Source organism: Lampetra planeri, chromosome 69, assembly GCF_965212315.1.
Source record: "Lampetra planeri chromosome 69, kcLamPlan1.2.h2, whole genome shotgun sequence".
Lineage (NCBI taxonomy): Eukaryota > Metazoa > Chordata > Hyperoartia > Petromyzontiformes > Petromyzontidae > Lampetra > Lampetra planeri.
Window position 1 is genome coordinate 3,333,224 of NC_136174.1, and position 22,216 is coordinate 3,355,439.

At 49.4% G+C, this 22,216-nt stretch overlaps 2 protein-coding genes across 2 annotated transcripts in view; both read right to left on the bottom strand.

Moving 5' to 3' along the window:
* The window catches only part of LOC144737436 (uncharacterized), a 57,984-nt gene extending 36,317 nt beyond the window's left edge, over window positions 1-21,667 (bottom strand). The window contains exon 1 of the mRNA XM_078620137.1: window positions 21,542-21,667. The gene's annotated coding sequence lies outside the window, so the exon portion shown is untranslated. The remainder of the gene's footprint in view (window positions 1-21,541) is intronic.
* LOC144737440 (uncharacterized) lies at window positions 964-21,625 on the bottom strand. The gene has a single exon (XM_078620143.1). The coding sequence runs from the start codon at window positions 21,623-21,625 to the stop codon at window positions 20,219-20,221; it is 1,407 nt and encodes a 468-aa protein (XP_078476269.1). The 3' UTR covers window positions 964-20,218.
* Window positions 21,668-22,216: the final 549 nt, after the last annotated feature.

Sequence of the window (22,216 nt, forward strand, 5' to 3'; positions counted from 1 at the left end):
TAAACGGCGGAGCCCCTGTCATCAGCACGCAGCCGGGAGGGACCTCGGGGACCAGCGGCCCCAACAGAGGTCTGTTTCGTTCCTTATATAGAGGCCTAGATGTGGTTGGTGACCACACCACTGCACTCTTGCGCAAGGTCGGGGAGGGGGGGGGATTACTGAGTCAATGTACATTATGCATATGCATTATGCGAGGTCCTTGATCTTGTCCTATTTTGTGTATTAAAATAGCCGTACCAACGGTAATCCCTTTTGAAGTATGCTGCCCTTTATAGGCATGCATTTAAATGTTTGATTTGATGATTCGCTTCCACGCAGCACTGAGGCGGTAGCTATCTGATCAAAGGGCTCACATAATGCACGTGCATAATGTACGTTGACTCAGTAATTCCCCCCCCCCCCCACTTTGCGCAAGAGCGCAGAAGCGAAGTCACCACATCTAGGCCTCTATATAAGGAACGAAACAGACTTCTCCACAAATCTGGCTGTCGCCTGATGAAGCTAGTTGTAATTACTGGTGAAACGTCGTACTTAGATTGTAAATTTTGGCGGGTTTTAACGACACATATATTTACGCGATCCAACCCAAAAAAACACTCTTTTGAATATTGGTCACGAAAGCCTATATGTTAAACTGACGTCCACAAATACTAAGCTATTATTAAAGCCCGGCGTTCCGTTTGTCTATTTGTCCATCAATAAAATTATAACAGCCTTTCTGAAGTCCTGAATCAAAAAGTAATATAAAGTGAGTGTAATTATTTTATTACGTTTTATTATTATTATTTTATTATTTCCCTTCTACGTGACTTTACCGAAAGATCCAAGAAGATGAGTGTAAAGAGTTTATATAAAGGTTTCCAAATGTTGTCGACACCCCCCCCCCCCCCTGCTCATTTTATTTATTTTGCAGGCATATATAGCTACACACCCTACATATGTAATAAAGGTCGTTGAGGCGACTTCTGGAATCCGGTCTTTTATTCAACTTGCATTACAGCTTTCCTTCACGCTGCTGACAGGCAGCGTGAGAGGGATAGATAGAGAGACGCACTGCCACGTGGCAACCCGGAGCCCTGCTCACACGTGGCCCCTTCCTCCGTTCGTTCCCGTTCTGACCACGTGTCGTTCGTTTCCACCCATATTTAATACCCGGGTCACATGGTACGTTTCCACCAATCCTGGTTAGCCTCCATGGAATATTCCAGGCTCCCTCGTAGGCTCCCGGGACCACGCCCCTGACTCATCTCCCCATTGGCTGTGGCCAAAGCCAGCAGAACCAATCCTCTACTTACAGCTGTCACCTTTCCATTACGTCAGGGCCACACCCCTAAGCTTCCCCCCATTGGCTATAGACCAGGACTGGCAGAGCCAATCATCATGACGAGTTGTGATACGTCATTGAGCCGGATAGATCCTCACATTACACATACAATAGAATAAGTAGTATTTAGAGACTCTACAGTCGTATCTCCTGACTATAGTAGTATCTACTGACTCTATAGTAGTATCTACTCATTCTAGTAGTATCTACTGAATATTGTAGTAAATGCACATTGGGGTGGAGGGGACATCACACTGTTCAGGATTTACCTCAGCGTGTGCTTGTGCAGCAGCAACTGTGCTTGATTTTTTTTAGCCATTTTCAACGCGAAGGAGAACCTCCCTCCTGTCGCCGCTAAGAAAGCTTGTTTACGTTGCTAGGGGGCAACCGCGAGTTGGCGTTTCCATGTGTAGTGGGTTCAACTGAGTCGCACACTTAAACTTGGAGGCAGTGCGTTTATTAATGAATAATTAACACAACGGGGTAACTCTACCCCTGAACGAGATAACAACCTAGGGTGGTGACCACCCCGGCTAACTACGCAGGTTATGGGATAACTAACAACTTCCGACCAGGACAGCTAACATGCTGCCTGTGCCGCGTGCCTGAAGACTGGAGACCGAAGATCCAAGACGAAGGGTTTGTTTCCCGGGAAGGACAGCCACGATCTCTCCCGGGACTCGGCTTATATCCCCTGCGACGTGGCCGGGCTCCACCCCTGGCCACGCCCCCTTCCAGAACCCTCCCAGGGAACCTCAGTCCCTATCACATGACCCTCACACCCCCCCCTCAACTCGTCCATTCAAGTGTCCTCTCGGGTCACCCAGGCTGCCATGACCTCACTTGACCTTCTCCTCAGGCTGGCACACACACACTGTACTCCTCTAAGCCCAGTACTGCACTACAGTATGTCACTACACATGCATGTGCAGAAGCGTTCTTTGGCACACATTAAAGTTATCATTATGATCAGCGTACATTGTTACAAAGTGTGATATTATTAGAAGCTTTCGTGACTGCAGGAATCCATACTCTTTGGTTCTTTTGGTAAAGTCACGTAGGTATAAAATAAGATAAATCACGACGTTTCGGGTGCAACACAAGCGTCCGTCATTAGGTGGGAAAGCATGGTCTGCTGTTGAGGCAGACTATTTGAAAAAGTTTGAAATGGGTGACTTTGTTGTATGTGTTGGGTTATGAAATTTTTGATGAAAATAATAAAAATTAATAATTTTCCGAAAAAATTCGCAAATCGCATTAATTATGTTAATGTGTGAGTTAATATGCATAAATTATGTTAGTGCGTGTGATTATATGCATAAATTATGATAATCACGGAGATAATCGTAGTAATTTATGCGGATGCTTGCGATTATGTTAATGTGTGCAGTTATGATAATTAGGCTCAGCTTCGTTTATCCAGAATTATCAATCAGGATAACACGATTATCATCGATTAAACGTTTACCGATTATCCTAGTGTGTGTTATGATATTTTAGGTCACCAGTTTCAGATCTCATCACAGGATACAGTACTCAAGAATAAGACAGTTTTACATGGACTTGGAAGGAACACTCGATATGCTTCTGTGATAACAATTTATTCTAACAAGCATGTGATATTCTATCATGCAGGTCAAACATGCGTCAATAATTCATGAGCAAGATTATGCAATGAACTAATATGAATGACAAAAATTTTACTTCTTCATTTGCGACATTATGCATTTAACTAAAATGAATGAATAAACACTTATGCATTTGCGAGACTATGCATTTACTAAATTGAATAACTCAAAACTCTTATGCATTTGCGATATTGTGCATTTAACGAACTGAATGGCTAAAAACCCTCCTAACAATCGTAACCTCTACCTTTCCACCAGGCATCTCATTAGTTCGTTTTTGTATCGATCACAATCGGCGACTGGCCGAGTTTGAAAACAAGCATGACACACTTCATTTTGCGGTAATAAAAAGCACTTATTGTATCCCAGAGGCGAAAGTATATGTCAATAGATTAATCGGCAAGTATAAAGTCCTTTTAACGGAATGTTTGATATAATGGTGGGTGAGGGCGTGTGTATGGGAGAGCGAATCTGGCTCTGTTTTAATTAATGCTTCGGCGAGACTCTATGACAAAGGAAACTGGTTGGACAAGATTTTCTCTGTGCTTCCTTGAGTCTGCATGTGGGGAGCGATACGACCTCTGTCCGCCCGAGTTGCAGCCGAGACTTTCTCCGCGGTGAGGTGAGCGGCGGCGCTCGTTCGGAAGACTTTGACTCTCTTTCTCCACGGTGGGATGACGAGTCGGTTTTGGTTGATGCTGGTCGATCTGGGTGTCGCTCGGTGTCGCTCGGTGTCGCTCGTTGTCGCTCGGTGGCGCTCGGTGGCGCTCGGTGGCGATCTCCGCCTTTCCTGCGGGTTGTTCGCTGGTCGTCACTCTGACGAGGAGCGATGCTTCGTTCGTGGCAGGGTGGACGTTGGCGTCTTTGTTGGCTTCACTCGCAGCTCGGCGACTCAGGGTAGCGATTCTTCTCAGGTGGTGCAGACCTCGGCTTGTAGCGGCACGTCGCTACCCCACGAACCTCGTCATTCTGGATGACGAAAACTTCTTGACGATCTCTGGTGGGGCCCGTGGCCCGGACGATCTGTGGTGGAGCCGGAGCCCTTGACGAGGTGGGGCTCAGAGCCCCTGGCGATCTGCTTTGGATGGATTTTCCTTCGGTTTATATTGGAAATCCCACTCAGTTTCCCGAGTTGTTCAAAAGGCGGTGTCATAAAACATTCCTGTGGGGGTGGACCATCTGCGTCCGTGTGTGTGTCGTGTGCGTGTCCGTCCGTGTGTTTCGCGTGCGTGTTTGTCCGTGTGTTTATTAGCTTTGAAGACACAGCTGTGTGTCGTTCTGGAAGAAGGGGTGGAGGGGGGGGCCTCGTGACGGCGCCACCTAAGTTCTCCATTAACCAAGCCCGATGATTCGCGTCGAGTTATATATATAAAAACAAAATATTCGAATCCATGTTTTTGTTACTGAATAATATTTGTCGCGAAAACCTACGCGTTAAGCGAGCTTAATTATTCCCTCCCTTGCTCGGGGATCATATCTTTTGTCTCACACAGCTTAAGTTGTTTTGGTTTGGAAGTTGAAATGCGACTTATTTGCTGCTTGGTTCCATTATGCCCAAGTTATGCCGAAACCGTGTTCACGATGTTTTATCGTGACCCGATCTCTCATGGAAATGTTATTTCCTCGCGTGTGCAATTTTTGCTGTCCGTGTTGTGGGGAGACAAAGACGGTTGTTTCCACGGTGGGAGCACCCGGCGCATGCGCTTATTTATTTATTTCCGAAGACGTGTTAATTTCCTTTGAGCCATTGCCCGGGAGCTTTATTGGTGTCATTTCCTGGCTTTCGGCGTGTTCGTGTGGAGATCCTCTCGGGAAGACAAAGATGGCCGTGAGTTGCTCGCTTCTCATGGGGTGTTGCGTTTGGTTGATTATGGGAGGCTTCCCCGCCCTTCATTCTCCGAGGGAATCCACTTTAATTCCGTACTTATTATTTGACTTCGTGATTATTTAATTTGGTATCCCGGCTAGGAATTTTGTTTTGGAGCGACTCAAGCCATAATTATTCTTTGGTGCTTCAGCCCGGCCGCGTAGAAATTATTTAAGGTAAGTAATGTCCGTATTTAATTAACAATTGATGAATCGCGACTCTGGTGTAGACTGTAGTCTGGTTTCCAATTGGAGTAAGGATAGATACTGTTTGCTTACTCTTCATGGCTAAGTTGGTAATTGTTTATCTAACATGGTTCAAAACCCGTCTGTGTTTTTTATCGTCAATGTTGTTTCCTTTGTTAAGAATATAATTATATATTTCGTGGCCTGGTTTTGTATTTATCAAAGGGTTTTTTTTTACAAAAGGATGTCCTCCTGACCCCCCCGCTTGCAATTCCCCCCTCCCTTGTTCCTCTTGTGTGAAATTCGGGGAGTTTTTATGACCTTGATTGCCCTCTTTCATGCCCTCTTTCCTTTGAAATGAGGTATGCGCGCATCTGTGGAAGTGTGGGGGCGTGTTCGTTCCACGTTGCCCCGTGTTTATTAAAAAAACGATATTATATCTGTTGGCAGAATAATTCTTTAAAAAAAAAAAAAAGGGGGTACATACACAACAACTTTACCAAAAGAACCAAAGAGTATGGATTTGTGCAGTTACGAAAGCTTCAAATCAAGATTGAACCGCCTCTACGGGGAGGGCTTCTGCACATCTGTTACAGCTTTTAACAGACTACGAGACAAGAAGGCTCACCTGATCGAGTCGCTAACCTTTCTCAAGAGATGCCGCGATAACAATACTGGTCGCATTTACACTCACATCTGCTACTGTCACGTCTCCTAAGGCTAAACGGATCTTGTTCAAAGCTAGCCTATCGCTGATCTCAGAGAGAATAAGATTTGAACTTGATAATTTAGACAAAACTCTCTTACAATCACACTTAAAATTGACAGATAAGATGTCCACATTTGATTGGGACCATGTAGATAACATGACAGCTTCTTCTGCCAATTCAATGTGAACCAAATGTAAAGTTAACTTGATCGCTAAATTCAACCTCCTGTCAAAAAAGCCAGAGCCGCACGTTAAAAAGTTAGCGGTTAACAAGATCGTCATCAATCAAAGTAACATCCCAATTTCCGACAGCTGAAAATTAGTACGAGCCAAAGGGTTGAATTTCGCAGTCACCCCTAAACACATCCCAGTGGATGATATAATTGCCCAGGTCGACGTAGCCCTCAATGGCTTGGGACACATCCCGGCAGACGTTGCTAGATCTGAATTCGCCATCCTCAAAAACGATAAGAAACCCATTAACAACATCGTCAAAAACGAGCGTTTTGAACTCTCTAAATAAAAAAGAAATGCCATTGTCATCCTCTCAGCCGACAAGGGCAATGCCACTGTCATCATGGATAAAACCTCTTACAAGAAAATTCAAGACCTTCTTAATGATGGCAGCTATACCAAAATCAACAGAGATCCCACCAACCGCCTAGCGACAAAAACCAACAATATCATCACTAAATCGACTTCTATAATCGATCAGTCCAAGCAGAGCTCTCTAAAACCTTCGGCTGCTAGACCACCCAGATTATATGGCCTTCCAAAAATCCACAAAGTAGGTACCCCGCTCCGTCCTATCGTCTCCACCATTAACTCACCCACGTACAAACTGGCCGGATTTCCTTCCGAGACCCTGCTTCCTTTCACGGGCAAGTCCACATCAGCTGTACTTAACTCAGTTCACTTGGTTTCTCTAATCAAGGACATCTCACTGTCTCCAAAAAATTTGCTTGTCAGTTTCGATGTAGTCTCTCTGTTCACCAATGTACCTGTATCTGACACCATTGCAATCATTGAAGACTTGGTCCAACAAGGGCGGAATCCAGATGTACCAACTTTGGTAAGGCACTGCCTTACCAACACATACTTCACCTGGAATGGTACATTTTACAAACAAACTGAAGGCACCCCAATGGATTCTCCCTTATCGCCAGTGGTAGCGAATGTTTTCATGGAGAAATTTGAGACAGATGCCATGCAGACATCCACCCTACGTCCTTCCTTGTGGAAGAGATACATGTGTAGGGCTGTTACGGAGGGGCTGTATGTGTAGGGCTGTATGCATAGGATCACACGGAATACAAACACAGTGGGCGGGGCTCCGGGAGTACACGGGGAGGTGCCCGCAACGACGTCCGCATCGGGCAGCCTGGGGGGGCTGCCCGGGGTTGTGATCCTCCGGGGGGGTATAAATGGGGATGAGCCGGAGAGCTCGGGGCTCAGTATTAGAACTAAGGAGGGAAGACTGAAGACCCGCTAGCTAGAGCCCTGGACTCCCCTGGGACGCCGCCCTTGTCAGGGCCGCGCAGGACCGAGCCAGCGGCGTGGTCCCGTGAACCAGAGGCAGCACTCTGGGACTCCGGGTACCGTAGCCCGACTTACCAGTGTCGGGCCAGACAGCCTCCCCTAGCCCGTTAGTGGAGGACTAGGAGGTAGGTCAGGGGTAGCTAGCAGTGTATCCCCAGCTATCCGGGTGAGGGGGCCGATACCCCCTCTAGTACTGTATGTCCCCTGTTGTGACCACTTGTACGAAATAAATACGTGTGCCTCAACATCGGTGTCAAAGCGTCCTCAACGGTACTTCATCTGGTGTCAGAACAACTACGAACATGGACACGCGCCAGACAGCTCGAGCCAGAGTACCGCAGGAGGAAGACACTGCTGAGATTGTCGAGCCCGAGACGGCTCAACAAGACATCGTGCAGCCGGGGCCGGACGCATTCTTACCGGGGCATCAGGATGAAGAGGAGCCACCATCAGACGGGCTGAGGCTGGCTCACGCGAGGCTGGCGGAGCTGCTTTACGCCGCTGCCGCCACACTCGAACACATCACGCGGCTGGGGGCTGGTGGACCACCACGGAGCGAGGACAACCGACGTCCGATGCGCCTTCCCGCCATTTCTACCGATTCAAACTTTGAATCTCCCGCCATCGCCGCAGCAGCTGCCGAGGGCGTGGCCGGCCTGAACCTCGGGTCCGACTTCGGGCTCGCTGGGGCTGCCGCGTCATCGCCGGCGGAGGGAGCGTCATCACGGCCGCGACAGGCGATACCATCAGCCGTTCGCGCCGAAGCGCAGCCGACTTACGAGGACAGCAGCCTGCGTGCTTCCACGGCGACCGCTGCGCTGCACCAAAGGCTACCTCCGCTAAAAGAGTTTGTTGGCGCGGAGGGCGACTGGGGCGGCTTCCAGCGACGCTTCCTCGCCCACCAAGAAATGGCACGGTGGTCGGACGCTGAAGCTCTCTGCGCGTTGCCGGCGCTCCTCGACAGCGACGCACTCGCCGCTCTTACATCGGCGCCGAGGGAGAAGCGCTCCACGCTACGGATGGCGCTGCAGTTGCTGGCCGGGGTCTACGGACCTTCAGCGGAATGCAGGCAGCAGTTTTACGATCGCCAGCGGGGTGCAAAGGAGTCGCCCCTGGCGTACAGAACGAGTCTCCTGGCGCTGGCGAAGACGGCCTTTCCTCGTATGGACAACGACGGCATGGACGCAATGGTCACTGAGAAAATCCTCCTGCTGGCAGACGACCTGGACATCGCCGTCGTTGCACAGGAGGACACGGAGATGACTTCCCTCCAGGCTGCGCGGCTCCTCCACGCCAACCTGCTGTCATGGCGACGGAAGGCCAGCAGGGCAGCGGCCGGGCGTGCGGTGGCTGCAGCCACCTTCCCGGAGGAGGAGGTTTACGCCGTCGACCGTCGACGGCAGCAGGGGACGGGGGCACGGTCGGCCCGGGATGGGTCGAGCCGCTTCGACCGTCCGTCATCGCCGCCAGCGCTCCCGCGTTGCTTCAACTGCGGCGTCCGGGGCCATGTCGCCTCGGGGTGCCGCTCTCCTCGACAGCGCGGGACGACGCCGCGACAGGACGCCGGCCCTCCTCCTCCCAAGCTCCATCAACATAATCCGGCGAGTCGCGGCACCCCTCATGTTTGGCCCAAGCACACACCCGTCACACACTCGCACACCGCAACGAACGGGGGGCCGACATTGCGCTGCGACGGGCCAACACGCATCACTATGGGGACTCAAATCGAACCCAAGCAGTGGTCCGTGTTAGCCCATCGCGTTGTGGCCGCGTCGTCGGGGTCGTCGGCCGTGGTGGGACACATTGACGGGGTAGAGGTACGCATCCTGGTTGATATGGGGGCATCGGCGACCATCATTTCCGAACTAATTTACAATATTCTACCTGTCCAGAGCCGTCCTTTACTGCCGGTTAACGTCCCATTCTATGCCGCTAACGGGGGCTCTCTTGGCATCATTGGACAGATTCGAGCGCAAATTTGTATCGGGGATATCAAATTGTCGGGCCCGATTTTTGTTTCCTCCTCGCTGGCGGTTCCGTGCCTGCTGGGGACGGATTTCTTGGGCAAAATGCCAATTTGTATTTTAATAGACCAGGGATGCATTGAGCTTCCGTCGGGACGACGCATGGCGTTCCTGCCTTCCCCTACTGCGGCTCGGACGGCGTTCGCAACAGTACCGGCATTCGTCGTAAAGACAGTTCGTGTGCCGCCGGGAGCTCAAATGTTGGTACCTCTAAAACTTCGTCGGCCCTTCGCTCAGGGCGTTGGGGACCAGGGAATTATGCTGGGACCATCTAGGGCCGGGGTTAGTGGACCTCATTTGATTCCGGCCCAGACTGTCGTAAGAGGGGACGGGGACCCTTTCATCGCGGTCCTCAATGTGGGGTCGCAGACAGTGGTAGTTCCTCAAGGGACGGTGCTTGCTCACGCGACGCCCGTGCCCTGCGAGGAACCTGTTGCGAATCACGTCGGCACCGCTTCCTGGCCGCACCCACATTCGGACAGCGATGAAGGGTGGCTCGATGCGCTTTGTGCGGGATCGACGGACCTGTCTAATTCAGAGCGCCAACAGCTTAGAACGCTACTGCGGGAATTTTCCGACGTTTTCAGTCGGGACAAGTACGATTTGGGTTGCACTCATCTGCTGCGTCACCATATTGACACGGGTGACAGCGCGCCAATACGCCAGAATCCGTTTCGGTTAAGTCCCGCCGAAAAGGACCATGTCAAATCGGCTATTGATGACATGTTAGCCGCCGACATCATTTCTCCCTCCACCAGCCCTTGGGGAGCGCCGATCGTCCTGGTTAAAAAGCAGGACGGCTCGTTGCGGTTTTGCGTCGATTTTCGGCGCCTCAACAAAATTTCGGTTGCCGACGCATACCTGCTCCCACGGATGGACGAATCGCTGGACGCCTTGGCGGGAGCGCGATTCTTCTCCACACTGGATTTACTTTCGGGATTCTGGCAGCTTCCTCTGGATGATGATTCAAAGCCTAAAACTGCTTTCCGTACACCGCACGGCCTGTTCCAATTCAACCGGTTGCCGATGGGCTTGCACTCAGCGCCGGCAACTTTCCAGCGGTTGATGGAATTGGTTTTGGCTGGATTGCAATGGGAGTCGTGCCTGATTTATTTGGATGACGTTATTGTCTTTAGTAGAACTTTTGACGAACATCTCCAGAGGTTGCGGGCGGTTTTCCTAAAGATGCGGGCTGCTAATTTGAAATTCAAACCCCAAAAATGTCATTTGTTACGCGAATCGGTGCGTTATTTGGGGCATATCGTGGGGCGCTCAGGTATTGCTACCGATCCCGCCAAAACGCAGTGTGTCAGCTCCTGGCCGACTCCCACCTCGGTGGGAGAGGTCAGGAGTTTCATTGGCTTCGCGTCGTATTACCGACGCTTCGTCGCTGATTTTGCAACGATAGCCAAACCCCTACACGCTTTAACATCAAAAGGGGTTCGGTTTCACTGGGGTCAGGAGGAGGAGGCTGCTTTTTGCTCCCTTCGGGACGCCCTGGTAAAAGCTCCTCCCCTGATTTACCCCAATTTTTCTAGACCGTTTTTGCTCGACACCGATGCGAGCAACACGGGTATTGGGGGTGAGCTTTCTCAGGTGGTTGACGGCGTGGAACGGGTGGTTGCGTACGGCAGTCGGGTGTTGTCTCCAGCGGAGCAAAGATATTGTGTCACCCGTAGGGAACTGTTGGCAATTGTCTATTTCATCCAACAGTATCGCCCATATCTGTACGGTCGGCATTTCCCCGTCCGCACAGATCATGCGGCACTGCAGTACGCCCTGCGGGTTCAACAGCCAGCGGGACAATTGTCCCGATGGTTGGAGGTCCTCCAGGATTTTGATTTCGAAACCACCTACCGTAAGGGCGTTCGCCACACCAACGCGGACGCTCTGTCGCGCATGCCAACCGCCTCCGAATGTGCATGCCTCCTGGGGTCGGGGCGTTGCAAGCCAGCAGGGGACATGCCGATTCCGGTCCTGGCGGCCGCCGCCGACGACAAAACATTGGTTCACGAGTCTATCGCAGAACAGGGGAAAGATTCCCTGCTGGGGTTGCCCGTTGATGAATGGGGGCGCCTCCAGATGGAGGATACCTCCCTCCTCGCGTTGCGTCGTCGCGCCGGGGAGAGGGGGCAGGGGACGGGTGATGCCGACGCATGGGAAATGCACGCGGGGTTGCTGATGCATTGGAACGGGAAATCCCATCGACACCGGCTGGTGGTCCCTTCTGGGTTACGGGGTAAGGTGGTGTGGGCTGCTCATGAGCGCCTCCTCCACCTGGGTACCCAAAAGACCCTCGCCTTGCTCCAACTTGATTTTTTTGGCCGGGCATGACGAGGGATGTCGCAGATCTGTTGGCATCATGCCCTCGGTGTGCGCAGCGAAAACCACCAGCACGGGAGTCAAACCCGCCTTTGCAGTCTATCAGGGTCTCCAGAGTGAACGAACTTGTCGCGCTGGATATTCTGGGGCCATTCCCCGCCACCCCTAGGGGCAATAGATATTTGTTGACCGGGGTGGAATACTTTACGCGCTGGCCTATGGCCTGGCCCCTGGCCAACCAGTCGGCAGCAGCCATCGTGGAGGCCTTTGTCCAAGGTTACGTCATGGACAAAGGTGCTCCGGAGCGGCTGCTGATCGACCAGGGGAAAAATTTTTCCGGCAAACTCCTCCAACAGGTCTGTGAGCTCCTGGGAACGAAAAAAATTCGTACCTCTCCCTATCACCCGCAAACTGACGGGATGGTCGAGCGTCTGCATCGCACCATAACGTCTATGTTGTCGCAGCAGGTTTCAGACTCACAGACCGATTGGGACTTGCAAATTCAAGGGGTCCTGGCAGCATACAGATTGGCCCCCCATGCTGCGACGGGATTTTCACCCTTCTTCCTCATGTATGGCCGCGGACCTGACCCACCTGTTCGGGCACAGCTGCAGATCCCCGCGCCGCTGGGAAAAACTAAATTGGCCGACCATGTTAAATTTAACCTTGCGAAATTGACTGAGGCGCGGGATGCTGCCATGCTAAATTCCGACAGGCGTCAAAAAGCGAATGAGCGCCTCAGACTGGGTCGCGCGCACGTGCTACAGTGGAAGCCGGGGGACAGGGCATGGCTGCACTGTCCCCAGGTACCACTCGCGACCTCCTCAAAACTGGTGCGGCCGTGGCGGGGCCCCGTCGAGGTGGTCGAGGTTTTGCGGCCTCAGTGCATTCGCATCAAATGGGGGAAGCGCCGGTGGTTTGTGCACCCCTCTAGGCTGAAACCTAGAGGGGTGCAAGGCCCCACTCCACACACGCGTGGCCGAACATGTGGGGGGTCGACCGACTCAAAGGGTCCGTCTCTGCTGCCCTCGCCTGACGTGTTGCCGGCTGTCCCGCCCCCAGGTGCACCAGGAATGACGGGCTCACGCCCAACAACCCCTACGGGGGATGCCGAGGGTCTCGCGACATCAGGCGCGGACTCACTTCGAAATGGACAGCTGCCACCGGATGGTCCGCCATCCGGGGTTGCCCCGTGTGACGGGCCTGCGGCAAGGACGCGCGCAAGAATGCGCAGACTCTTGTAATGCACAAAAAGAATTTTTTTATATTTTCACGTGTTATGGTTACTGTGCGCTGCGTTGGTGGTGTGCTCCTGGCACATTGTGTGTGTTGTGTGTGTGCTGGGGGTTCCTGGCGATTTGTATATACGTTGCTTTTACGGAATTCGTATTTATTCGGGGGGGGGGGTGCATCGGGTTATTTTCCCTTCAGGGTTTTATGGTTATTGTTGTTGTTCTCTTCGCGTTATGTTGAAAAAATTGAGGCACACACGAGGGTAAATAAACCTTTATTGAAATTGTTGCAGCCGGGACGGCTGCGAGCTGTACGGGGGGGGTGATGTAGGGCTGTTACGGAGGGGCTGTATGTGTAGGGCTGTATGCATAGGATCACACGGAATACAAACACAGTGGGCGGGGCTCCGGGAGTACACGGGGAGGTGCCCGCAACGACGTCCGCATCGGGCAGCCTGGGGGGGCTGCCCGGGGTTGTGATCCTCCGGGGGGGTATAAATGGGGATGAGCCGGAGAGCTCGGGGCTCAGTATTAGAACTAAGGAGGGAAGACTGAAGACCCGCTAGCTAGAGCCCTGGACTCCCCTGGGACGCCGCCCTTGTCAGGGCCGCGCAGGACCGAGCCAGCGGCATGGTCCCGTGAACCAGAGGCAGCACTCTGGGACTCCGGGTACCGTAGCCCGACTTACCAGTGTCGGGCCAGACAGCCTCCCCTAGCCCGTTAGTGGAGGACTAGGAGGTAGGTCAGGGGTAGCTAGCAGTGTATCCCCAGCTATCCGGGTGAGGGGGCCGATACCCCCTCTAGTACTGTATGTCCCCTGTTGTGACCACTTGTACGAAATAAATACGTGTGCCTCAACATCGGTGTCAAAGCGTCCTCAACGGTACTTCATCTGGTGTCAGAACAACTACGAACATGGACACGCGCCAGACAGCTCGAGCCAGAGTACCGCAGGAGGAAGACACTGCTGAGATTGTCGAGCCCGAGACGGCTCAACAAGACATCGTGCAGCCGGGGCCGGACGCATTCTTACCGGGGCATCAGGATGAAGAGGAACCACCATCAGACGGGCTGAGGCTGGCTCACGCGAGGCTGGCGGAGCTGCTTTACGCCGCTGCCGCCACACTCGAACACATCACGCGGCTGGGGGCTGGTGGACCACCACGGGGCGAGGACAACCGACGTCCGATGCGCCTTCCCGCCATTTCTACCGATTCAAACTTTGAATCTCCCGCCATCGCCGCAGCAGCTGCCGAGGGCGTGGCCGGCCTGAACCTCGGGTCCGACTTCGGGCTCGCTGGGGCTGCCGCGTCATCGCCGGCGGAGGGAGCGTCATCACGGCCGCGACAGGCGATACCATCAGCCGTTCGCGCCGAAGCGCAGCCGACTTACGAGGACAGCAGCCTGCGTGCTTCCACGGCGACCGCTGCGCTGCACCAAAGGCTACCTCCGCTAAAAGAGTTTGTTGGCGCGGAGGGCGACTGGGGCGGCTTCCAGCGACGCTTCCTCGCCCACCAAGAAATGGCACGGTGGTCGGACGCTGAAGCTCTCTGCGCGTTGCCGGCGCTCCTCGACAGCGACGCACTCGCCGCTCTTACATCGGCGCCGAGGGAGAAGCGCTCCACGCTACGGATGGCGCTGCAGTTGCTGGCCGGGGTCTACGGACCTTCAGCGGAATGCAGGCAGCAGTTTTACGATCGCCAGCGGGGTGCAAAGGAGTCGCCCCTGGCGTACAGAACGAGTCTCCTGGCGCTGGCGAAGACGGCCTTTCCTCGTATGGACAACGACGGCATGGACGCAATGGTCACTGAGAAAATCCTCCTGCTGGCAGACGACCTGGACATCGCCGTCGTTGCACAGGAGGACACGGAGATGACTTCCCTCCAGGCTGCGCGGCTCCTCCACGCCAACCTGCTGTCATGGCGACGGAAGGCCAGCAGGGCAGCGGCCGGGCGTGCGGTGGCTGCAGCCACCTTCCCGGAGGAGGAGGTTTACGCCGTCGACCGTCGACGGCAGCAGGGGACGGGGGCACGGTCGGCCCGGGATGGGTCGAGCCGCTTCGACCGTCCGTCATCGCCGCCGGCGCTCCCGCGTTGCTTCAACTGCGGCGTCCGGGGCCATGTCGCCTCGGGGTGCCGCTCTCCTCGACAGCGCGGGACGACGCCGCGACAGGACGCCGGCCCTCCTCCTCCCAAGCTCCATCAACATAATCCGGCGAGTCGCGGCACCCCTCATGTTTGGCCCAAGCACACACCCGTACAATCCGCAAAGCTGTCTCCCCACCCATGCGGAGACAACCTTCTGAGGATCCAACCAAAACCATCACTTTACCGTACATAACAGGCGTTACCAAAATCTGAAACAAACACAAGATCCAGGTTCGTTTCAACACAGTACACAAAATCGGTGATTTAATCCCATCTGTAAAGGATGTGATTCCTGACATACAATACCCAGGTGTCTGCAAACTGAGTTGTGGTTGTGGCAGCAGTTACATTGGGGAAACAAAACATGTCTCGGACCGCGTTCATGAACACAAGGCAGATCTGAAACACGGTAGGACAAATACCTCTGCCGTTGCCGATCATTGTTTTAATGCTGCCTTCAGAGATTTGTTCATGAAGCTATCCAGATATATAAACACAGACACAACTTCAACCGAGAGGATGGGTACAAACTGAGCAATTGGAAGGACGTTATTAACCAGGTAAAGTCTGAACTGACTGTGATGATTCCATCCTACCTGCCTATGTCAGCTGTTATTTCTGACTGTCTCTCTCAGATGTCTCATGCTTACATGTCCTTTGCATTTCACTCTCATGCCTTTGGATTGCACTCTCATACTCACCTGTGCTTTTGATTGCACTCTCATACTCACCTGTCCTTTGGATTGCACCCGTTAGGTTGCACTCATGCCTTTGGATTGCACCACTCTTCGATTTTACATTAACATGCTAATCTCTCACATTAACATAGCCACTTCCGTGCCCTCGTCTAGGAGGCCGCTTTGGATTGCACCACTCTTCGATTTCACATTAACATGCTAATCTCTCACATTAACATAGCCACTTCCGTGCCCTCGTCGAGGAGGCCGCTCTCCTATCTTACAGTTACATGCTAATTTATCACATTAACATCACTAGCCCCGGACACTTTGATTCTTGGGATACACCCATTTCAAATATTTTAAAAGTCTGCCTCAGCAGCAGACCATGCTTTCACACCTGATGATGGACGCTTGTGTTGCGCCCGAAACGTCGTGATTTATTGTATTTTATATCTACGTGACTTTACCGAAAGAACCAAAGAGTTTGTGATTGTATTAGTTTACATTGGACCAATTAGGCCTCAGCAAGGTAAGTTACCATTTTTACTGGGTAAAAGGGTAAAGGTGTCGACATGCCAAGGGGTAAGGTAAAGGGTAGGGTAAAGGTAGCTCAAAATAATTACCCAGTAGGGTAAAGGTAGCGCAAAGTATTACCCGGTAAATACGGTACCTTGTTTACCGCTAAAAGCTCCTTTTTTAAAACACGCTTTTATGAAATGTACCGTATTAGTAATGGCAGAACTCTATGACTCCAGAAAGTGGCCCCAAAGCTTGCCATAACGTAAGGGAGCGTGGCCAATTACAGTCAATGTCAGTTGACCCAAGGGTAATTTGACCCAAGCCAAAACATAACATATAAAAAAGAATGTTTAAAAACATATATTTTTTTATGATAGAATATATTGTCATCAGTATGCCATAAGTATACCAAGATTGCAGTCGATACCACATTTGGAAGTGGGTTAAAATTGACTTACAAGATTTGAGGATACGACAACAGAGCGAGTTAAAATAAAGCGTGTAAAATTGGAATCATCAAGAGCATTCTATTTGTATAAAGCGCTCTCACTAGCATTGACCGTTATAAAAAAATTGTTTAGTAGTACCCCAGTAATTACCCTGTAATCGGGTAATTTGTATGGTGTAAGGGTAAAAGGTAGGGTAAAGGTAGGCTCGTTGCATTTTATCTTTTACCTTACCTGCTAAAGGGTAAAAGGTAGGGTAGAGTGATTGTATTGTGGTAAGGTAAAAGGTAAGGTAAAGGTAGGCTTGTTTTTTTTACATTTTAACTTTTACCTTACCGTGCCGAGGCCTAGGACCAAGGGCAAAAACAAATAGCGAGTTTTCGTCCGGGGGCTTAGTTTGTTGTATCCGTGTACTTTGCGCGGGGGGGGGGGGGGGGGGGGGGCTTAGTTTGTTGTACTTGTGTACTTTGTTGAAACGTAAACCCAACAATTCGTCAGTTAAAAGTTACGATAGGCGTATGCAAACAGACAGCCAGACAAAAAAAACACGTTTATTAGTTAAGATAATATAACATAATTAGCTTGGCAGATCACTGTTACAATTCAGTGGGCTCACATGACATTGATTTCTCCAAGACAGAGGTTCTCTGCAAGCCATCTGGCTACCATGAGAGATTCGTTCATGAGGCGATCCACATATACAAACACAGAGACAATTTCAACCGAGAAGATGGATTCTGGCTCAGCAATCATTGGAAGGACGTAATAAACCATTTCGGATCTTAACTGTGTTCACGTTTACGGTGACTTTCAGACCGCAGTCCACTCACTGGCATTGACTAAATATATTTTGTATTCTCCGCAGGGAATGGAGTCTTTGCTCCGCTGCAAGTCTCCTGCCACCACTCTCCCATTGACATATTTCGCTGCTTCCTCTTAGTACCTTTCACGTGACGGTCAATGGTATAGTGTATAGCAAATTGTATAATAATAAATAGTATAAAAGTGTAATGTTTAATATAATGTATAAGGTAATATATAGTATCGTAATTGTATAGTGAATATACAGCAGTGTGGTATACAGTAGGGTGGGTAGAATAATACATAGTGTAATATTACAATGTATAGTCTAAGGTATAGGGTGGTGTAAAGTAATGCAGTATATAATTTAATGTTGGGTTTGTCTATGGCAATATATAGTACGGGGTAGATCCGTGTGATGTAAGGAAAAAGTTTAGCTGGAGGCATATTATATTTTTTGCGACATAGAATTGTAATGTATGACTTACTGTTAATAGCTCAGCTTATTGGAGAGTATATTTAGCATATTGATGATACTGATGTAGTTTATATTTAAATTTTTTACGTGGTGGTTTAGCTGCTGCAGCTCCTTACAATTAAAATTCCTTCCCTTTATTACTGCTAAAACTACTCCCTCCCTTTGATGCTGCAAATCCTACATAATGCACGGGCATATGACTTTGAGACCCCCCCCCACCTCCTACACATTCTACAAGCAGTGACTAATCCCATATCTGCATTTCCATAAATATGCTAAATTCCTCTTGATATGCAAATTCCTTTGTCAATGCGCCCTTCCCCCTCTAACCCAGCTTAAATATACGCTGCCAAGCATGGTGGTGCTCATTCAGACACTGTCTTTCCGACAGACCTGTTCTTCACCTGACGGCTGCTTGCGTTGTGGCCGAAACATCGTGAGAATTGTATTGTATTGTTTTATTTTTATTATTTTATTATTTCCCTTCTACGTGACTTTACCGAAAGAACCAAGAAGAAAAAACATAATTAGCGTTTTGGAGAAAATATCTCCTTTATGTAACATTTCAGTCTTTCCCTTGTGTGTACTATATTCGTGATTTCGAAGACAAACAATGAGTTGGAGGATAATGTTCCTAAGCTACAAAAAATACCTTCGACTCTGTATCACATGAGCAACAGCAGTCACGTAAATGTTCCGCACAGGTTACTGTCAAAAGAAACGTTCGTCTAGTTAGGAGATTCCATTTTTGACAATTTTATACCAAATGGTACGTACAGCAAAATCTCTATCACGTACGTTACCATCCGGAATGCTCTATTAACTGGCATCTGTCAAACGGCAATATAAATATTCCTTCACGTATCGAGAAATATTCTGGCATCTCTCAGCGTGTATTAGGACATTGCCGAGTGGTGGCACAAATGGAGTCGCAATTTCAATCATCTGCCGCCATTGTGATCGTGTTGTGGGCTGCCTAACCTAATTGTTTCACTGTACTTGTACATACAGTACTGCACTACTGTACACTGTAATCTGCTTCTCTACAATAAACTTAAAATCCTGTTCAAATGAATGGTGAGTACCTCTGTAAAAGAGTTAATTGTTTTGAATAGCACAGTTAAAATGTACGCTTAATTTCTTCGTTGAAAATGTTTTAATACTTGAGAAATTTGAACCATAAAGTATACCTCTCAGATAACCGGCACATTTGATGAACTGGCACCCTCGATTCCCCATGAATGCTGGATAAGAGCTTTTGATGTATATGCTCAAAATCAGAACATGTGTTAAAATTCTAATTCTAAATAATCAAGAGACACATCGCCAACATTGAATTATTGCATTGAAATATATACTGCATCACATTACATCACAGTTACTGTACACTGATCTCTGAATGTATGCCTACACCTGCATGCATTCTTAGAATGAGAGAAGCCAAGTGAGAGCACGGTTCATATCTGTCCGGCAGCCCTCATGATTACTGCAGCAATATTGACCATCTGCTTAACAGTGGATGTTCAATATTCATGGTCAAAATTTGCCAGATTCGAAAGATTTGCCACAAACTACCCAACTGGGGTTACACATCAATCATCGGTCCACCCTACTGGCAGACTCATGTCCACATGCAGGTCGGTACTGAGTCACCTTGTACCACAAAGGGTCAGCTGCCACTTGGGCGAGTCGTCGAACGATTGAGATGAAATATGATGCAAGCCGCTGTTAGTTGCTGAAGCATTTCACCTTTGATTAGCAAGATTGGCTACGTACAGTGAGAAAGAAAGAAAATATTTATGCAAGCGCCAATTATGAATGTAAATATTATTATAACACGTTGAATGCTGTGGAGATTTTTTGTCTCCCGCTCCTGCTTACAGATCTACCCAGCCTCCAAGTCCACACATACTGGCCGCTCCTACTCTACATCCTCCAAAAAGTCCACCTAACACAAACTGCTGGGTTTCATTTCACTCTCTCTCAGTCCGCAGCCTCCTCCAGCTTCACTCTGACTTCTTGGAGGTTAAAACCTTGCAATGGGAAAGGTACAAATCTGGCTGTCACCTGATGAAGCTCGTTGTAATGACTGGCGAAACATCGTACTCAGATTGTAAATGTGGCTTGGCTCTCCAACACACCGGTGTGTTGTACTGGTGACGAATTAGCATGTTCTGTTTACGTGACAACCCTTACTAGTTGGCTGTGTCGGGTGGTGGCGGGTTTTAATGACAAATGTATATATTTATGCGATCTAACCAAAAAAAACTCTTATGGGAAAGGCCTGTGAATGAAATGGAACTTGTTTATCTTCAGGTCAATGATATACATCTACTTGGTCTCCATTTGACTCAGGATTGCCTAAAAAATCCACCCACACCTCCACATCCACAAATTGCTGGGAGTTGCCTCGCTCTGCCTCAACGTCCACAGTCTCCTCCAGCTTCACGCTGCCTCCATCGGCGTGAAGGTCGGATTTTGGAGTTGAATCTTCTACGTCACATTTCACTATCACTTCACTCTTTACCATCACTTCTTCGCTCTTCACCGATTCAAATGTAATTTTCACTTCTTGACATTTCGCCTTCACTCCTGGCCACGTTTCATATCCCAAATGTTTTTCTGGTTCTTGTTTCATGAGGGACGGACTCATTGCAGCACTTTGTCTTTCACAAGCCGATTTCAGATTAATTTCCTGATGAATGGTTTGCTGCTTGTTTCGATCCCCTAACTGTCTAAAACCCTTCCCATACACAGTGCACTTTAAGGGTTTGTCTCCTGTGTGTATTCTCTGGTGTGTTTTAAGATGTGATGACTGTGCAAATGCCTTGCCACACAAAGTACATTTGAAGGGTTTTTCTCCTGTGTGTGTTCTCTGGTGTCTTTTAAGATGCCCTAACTGTACAAATGCCTTCCCACACACAGTGCACTTGAAGGATTTCTCTCCCATGTGTGTTCTCTGGTGGCCCTGAAGAATTGATGAATGTGCAAACGCCTTCCCAAACAAAGTACATTTGAAGGGTCTGACTCCTGGGTGTATTCTCTGGTGTATTTTAAGATGCGATGACTCAGCAAATGCCTTCCCACACACAGTGCACTTGAAGGGTTTCTCCCCCGTGTGTGTTCTCTGGTGGCCCTGAAGAGTTGATGACCGTGCAAATGCCTTGCCACACAAAGTACACTTGAAGGGTTTTTCTCCTGTGTGTATTCTCTGGTGTCTTTTAAGATGTGATGAATGTGCAAACGCCTTCCCACACACAGTGCACTTGAAGGGTGCTTCTCCTGTGTGTATTCTCTGGTGTGTTTTAAGATGTGATGACATTGCAAATGATATCCCACACACAGTGCACTTGAAGGGTGTTTCTCCTGTATGTATTCTCTGGTGTCTTTTAAGAAGTGATGAATATGCAAATGCCATCCCACACTCAGTGCACTTGAAGGGTGTTTCTCCTGTGTGTATTCTCTGGTGTGTTTTAAGATGTGATGACTGTACAAATGCCTTCCCACACACAGTGCACTTGAAGAGTGTTTCTCCTGTGTGTATTCTCTGGTGTGTTTTAAGATGTGATGACATTGCAAATGCCTTCCCACACACAGTGCACTTGAAGGGTTTCTCTCCCGTGTGTGTTCTCTGGTGGACCTGAAGAATTGATGAATGTGCAAACGCCTTCCCACATACAGTGCACTTGAATGGTTTCTCTCCCGCTGATTGTCTTTGCTCCATCTGACCAATTCTGTACAGCAAAGTGGCAGAGGAACTGGCAGCTGCAGACAGAAAACAGTAATATCCACACAATGTAAGCATAGAAATGTATATATATATACACAATCACATGTGATATTCACATATTACATAGACAAGAACACTCAAACATTAACGAGAAAAAAAAAATCACCCCCAATTCATCACACAAGCTGATTTAAGGCACTTGCTACTATAGCAGGCAAGTGGTCAGTATAATGCCTGGAGGCCCTACTATATTTAAAATCAATGATAACCCATAACTCTACATACAGAATTTCGGTTGTATCTGGCTACTGAAGAAATATTAACTATTGCAAAAGTCTCATAAAAATAGCTAATGGTGTTAAAAATAAAACTATTTGGATTGGTCAGAACTATTATAAAATAGACGTTAATGTTCAATTGCAACTTGGAAGTCAGAGGTCAGGCTCAGATTTGCTTGAATGCTCGGAGGGACAGATGTAATTTCAGCTTTATGAGCTGTGTTTTCCATGCTTATAAAACGTTCCCTGTGTCGGGGACTGTACAAGAGAAGGTTCTAGAAGGCGTGTGTTGTGATGATTGGAAACA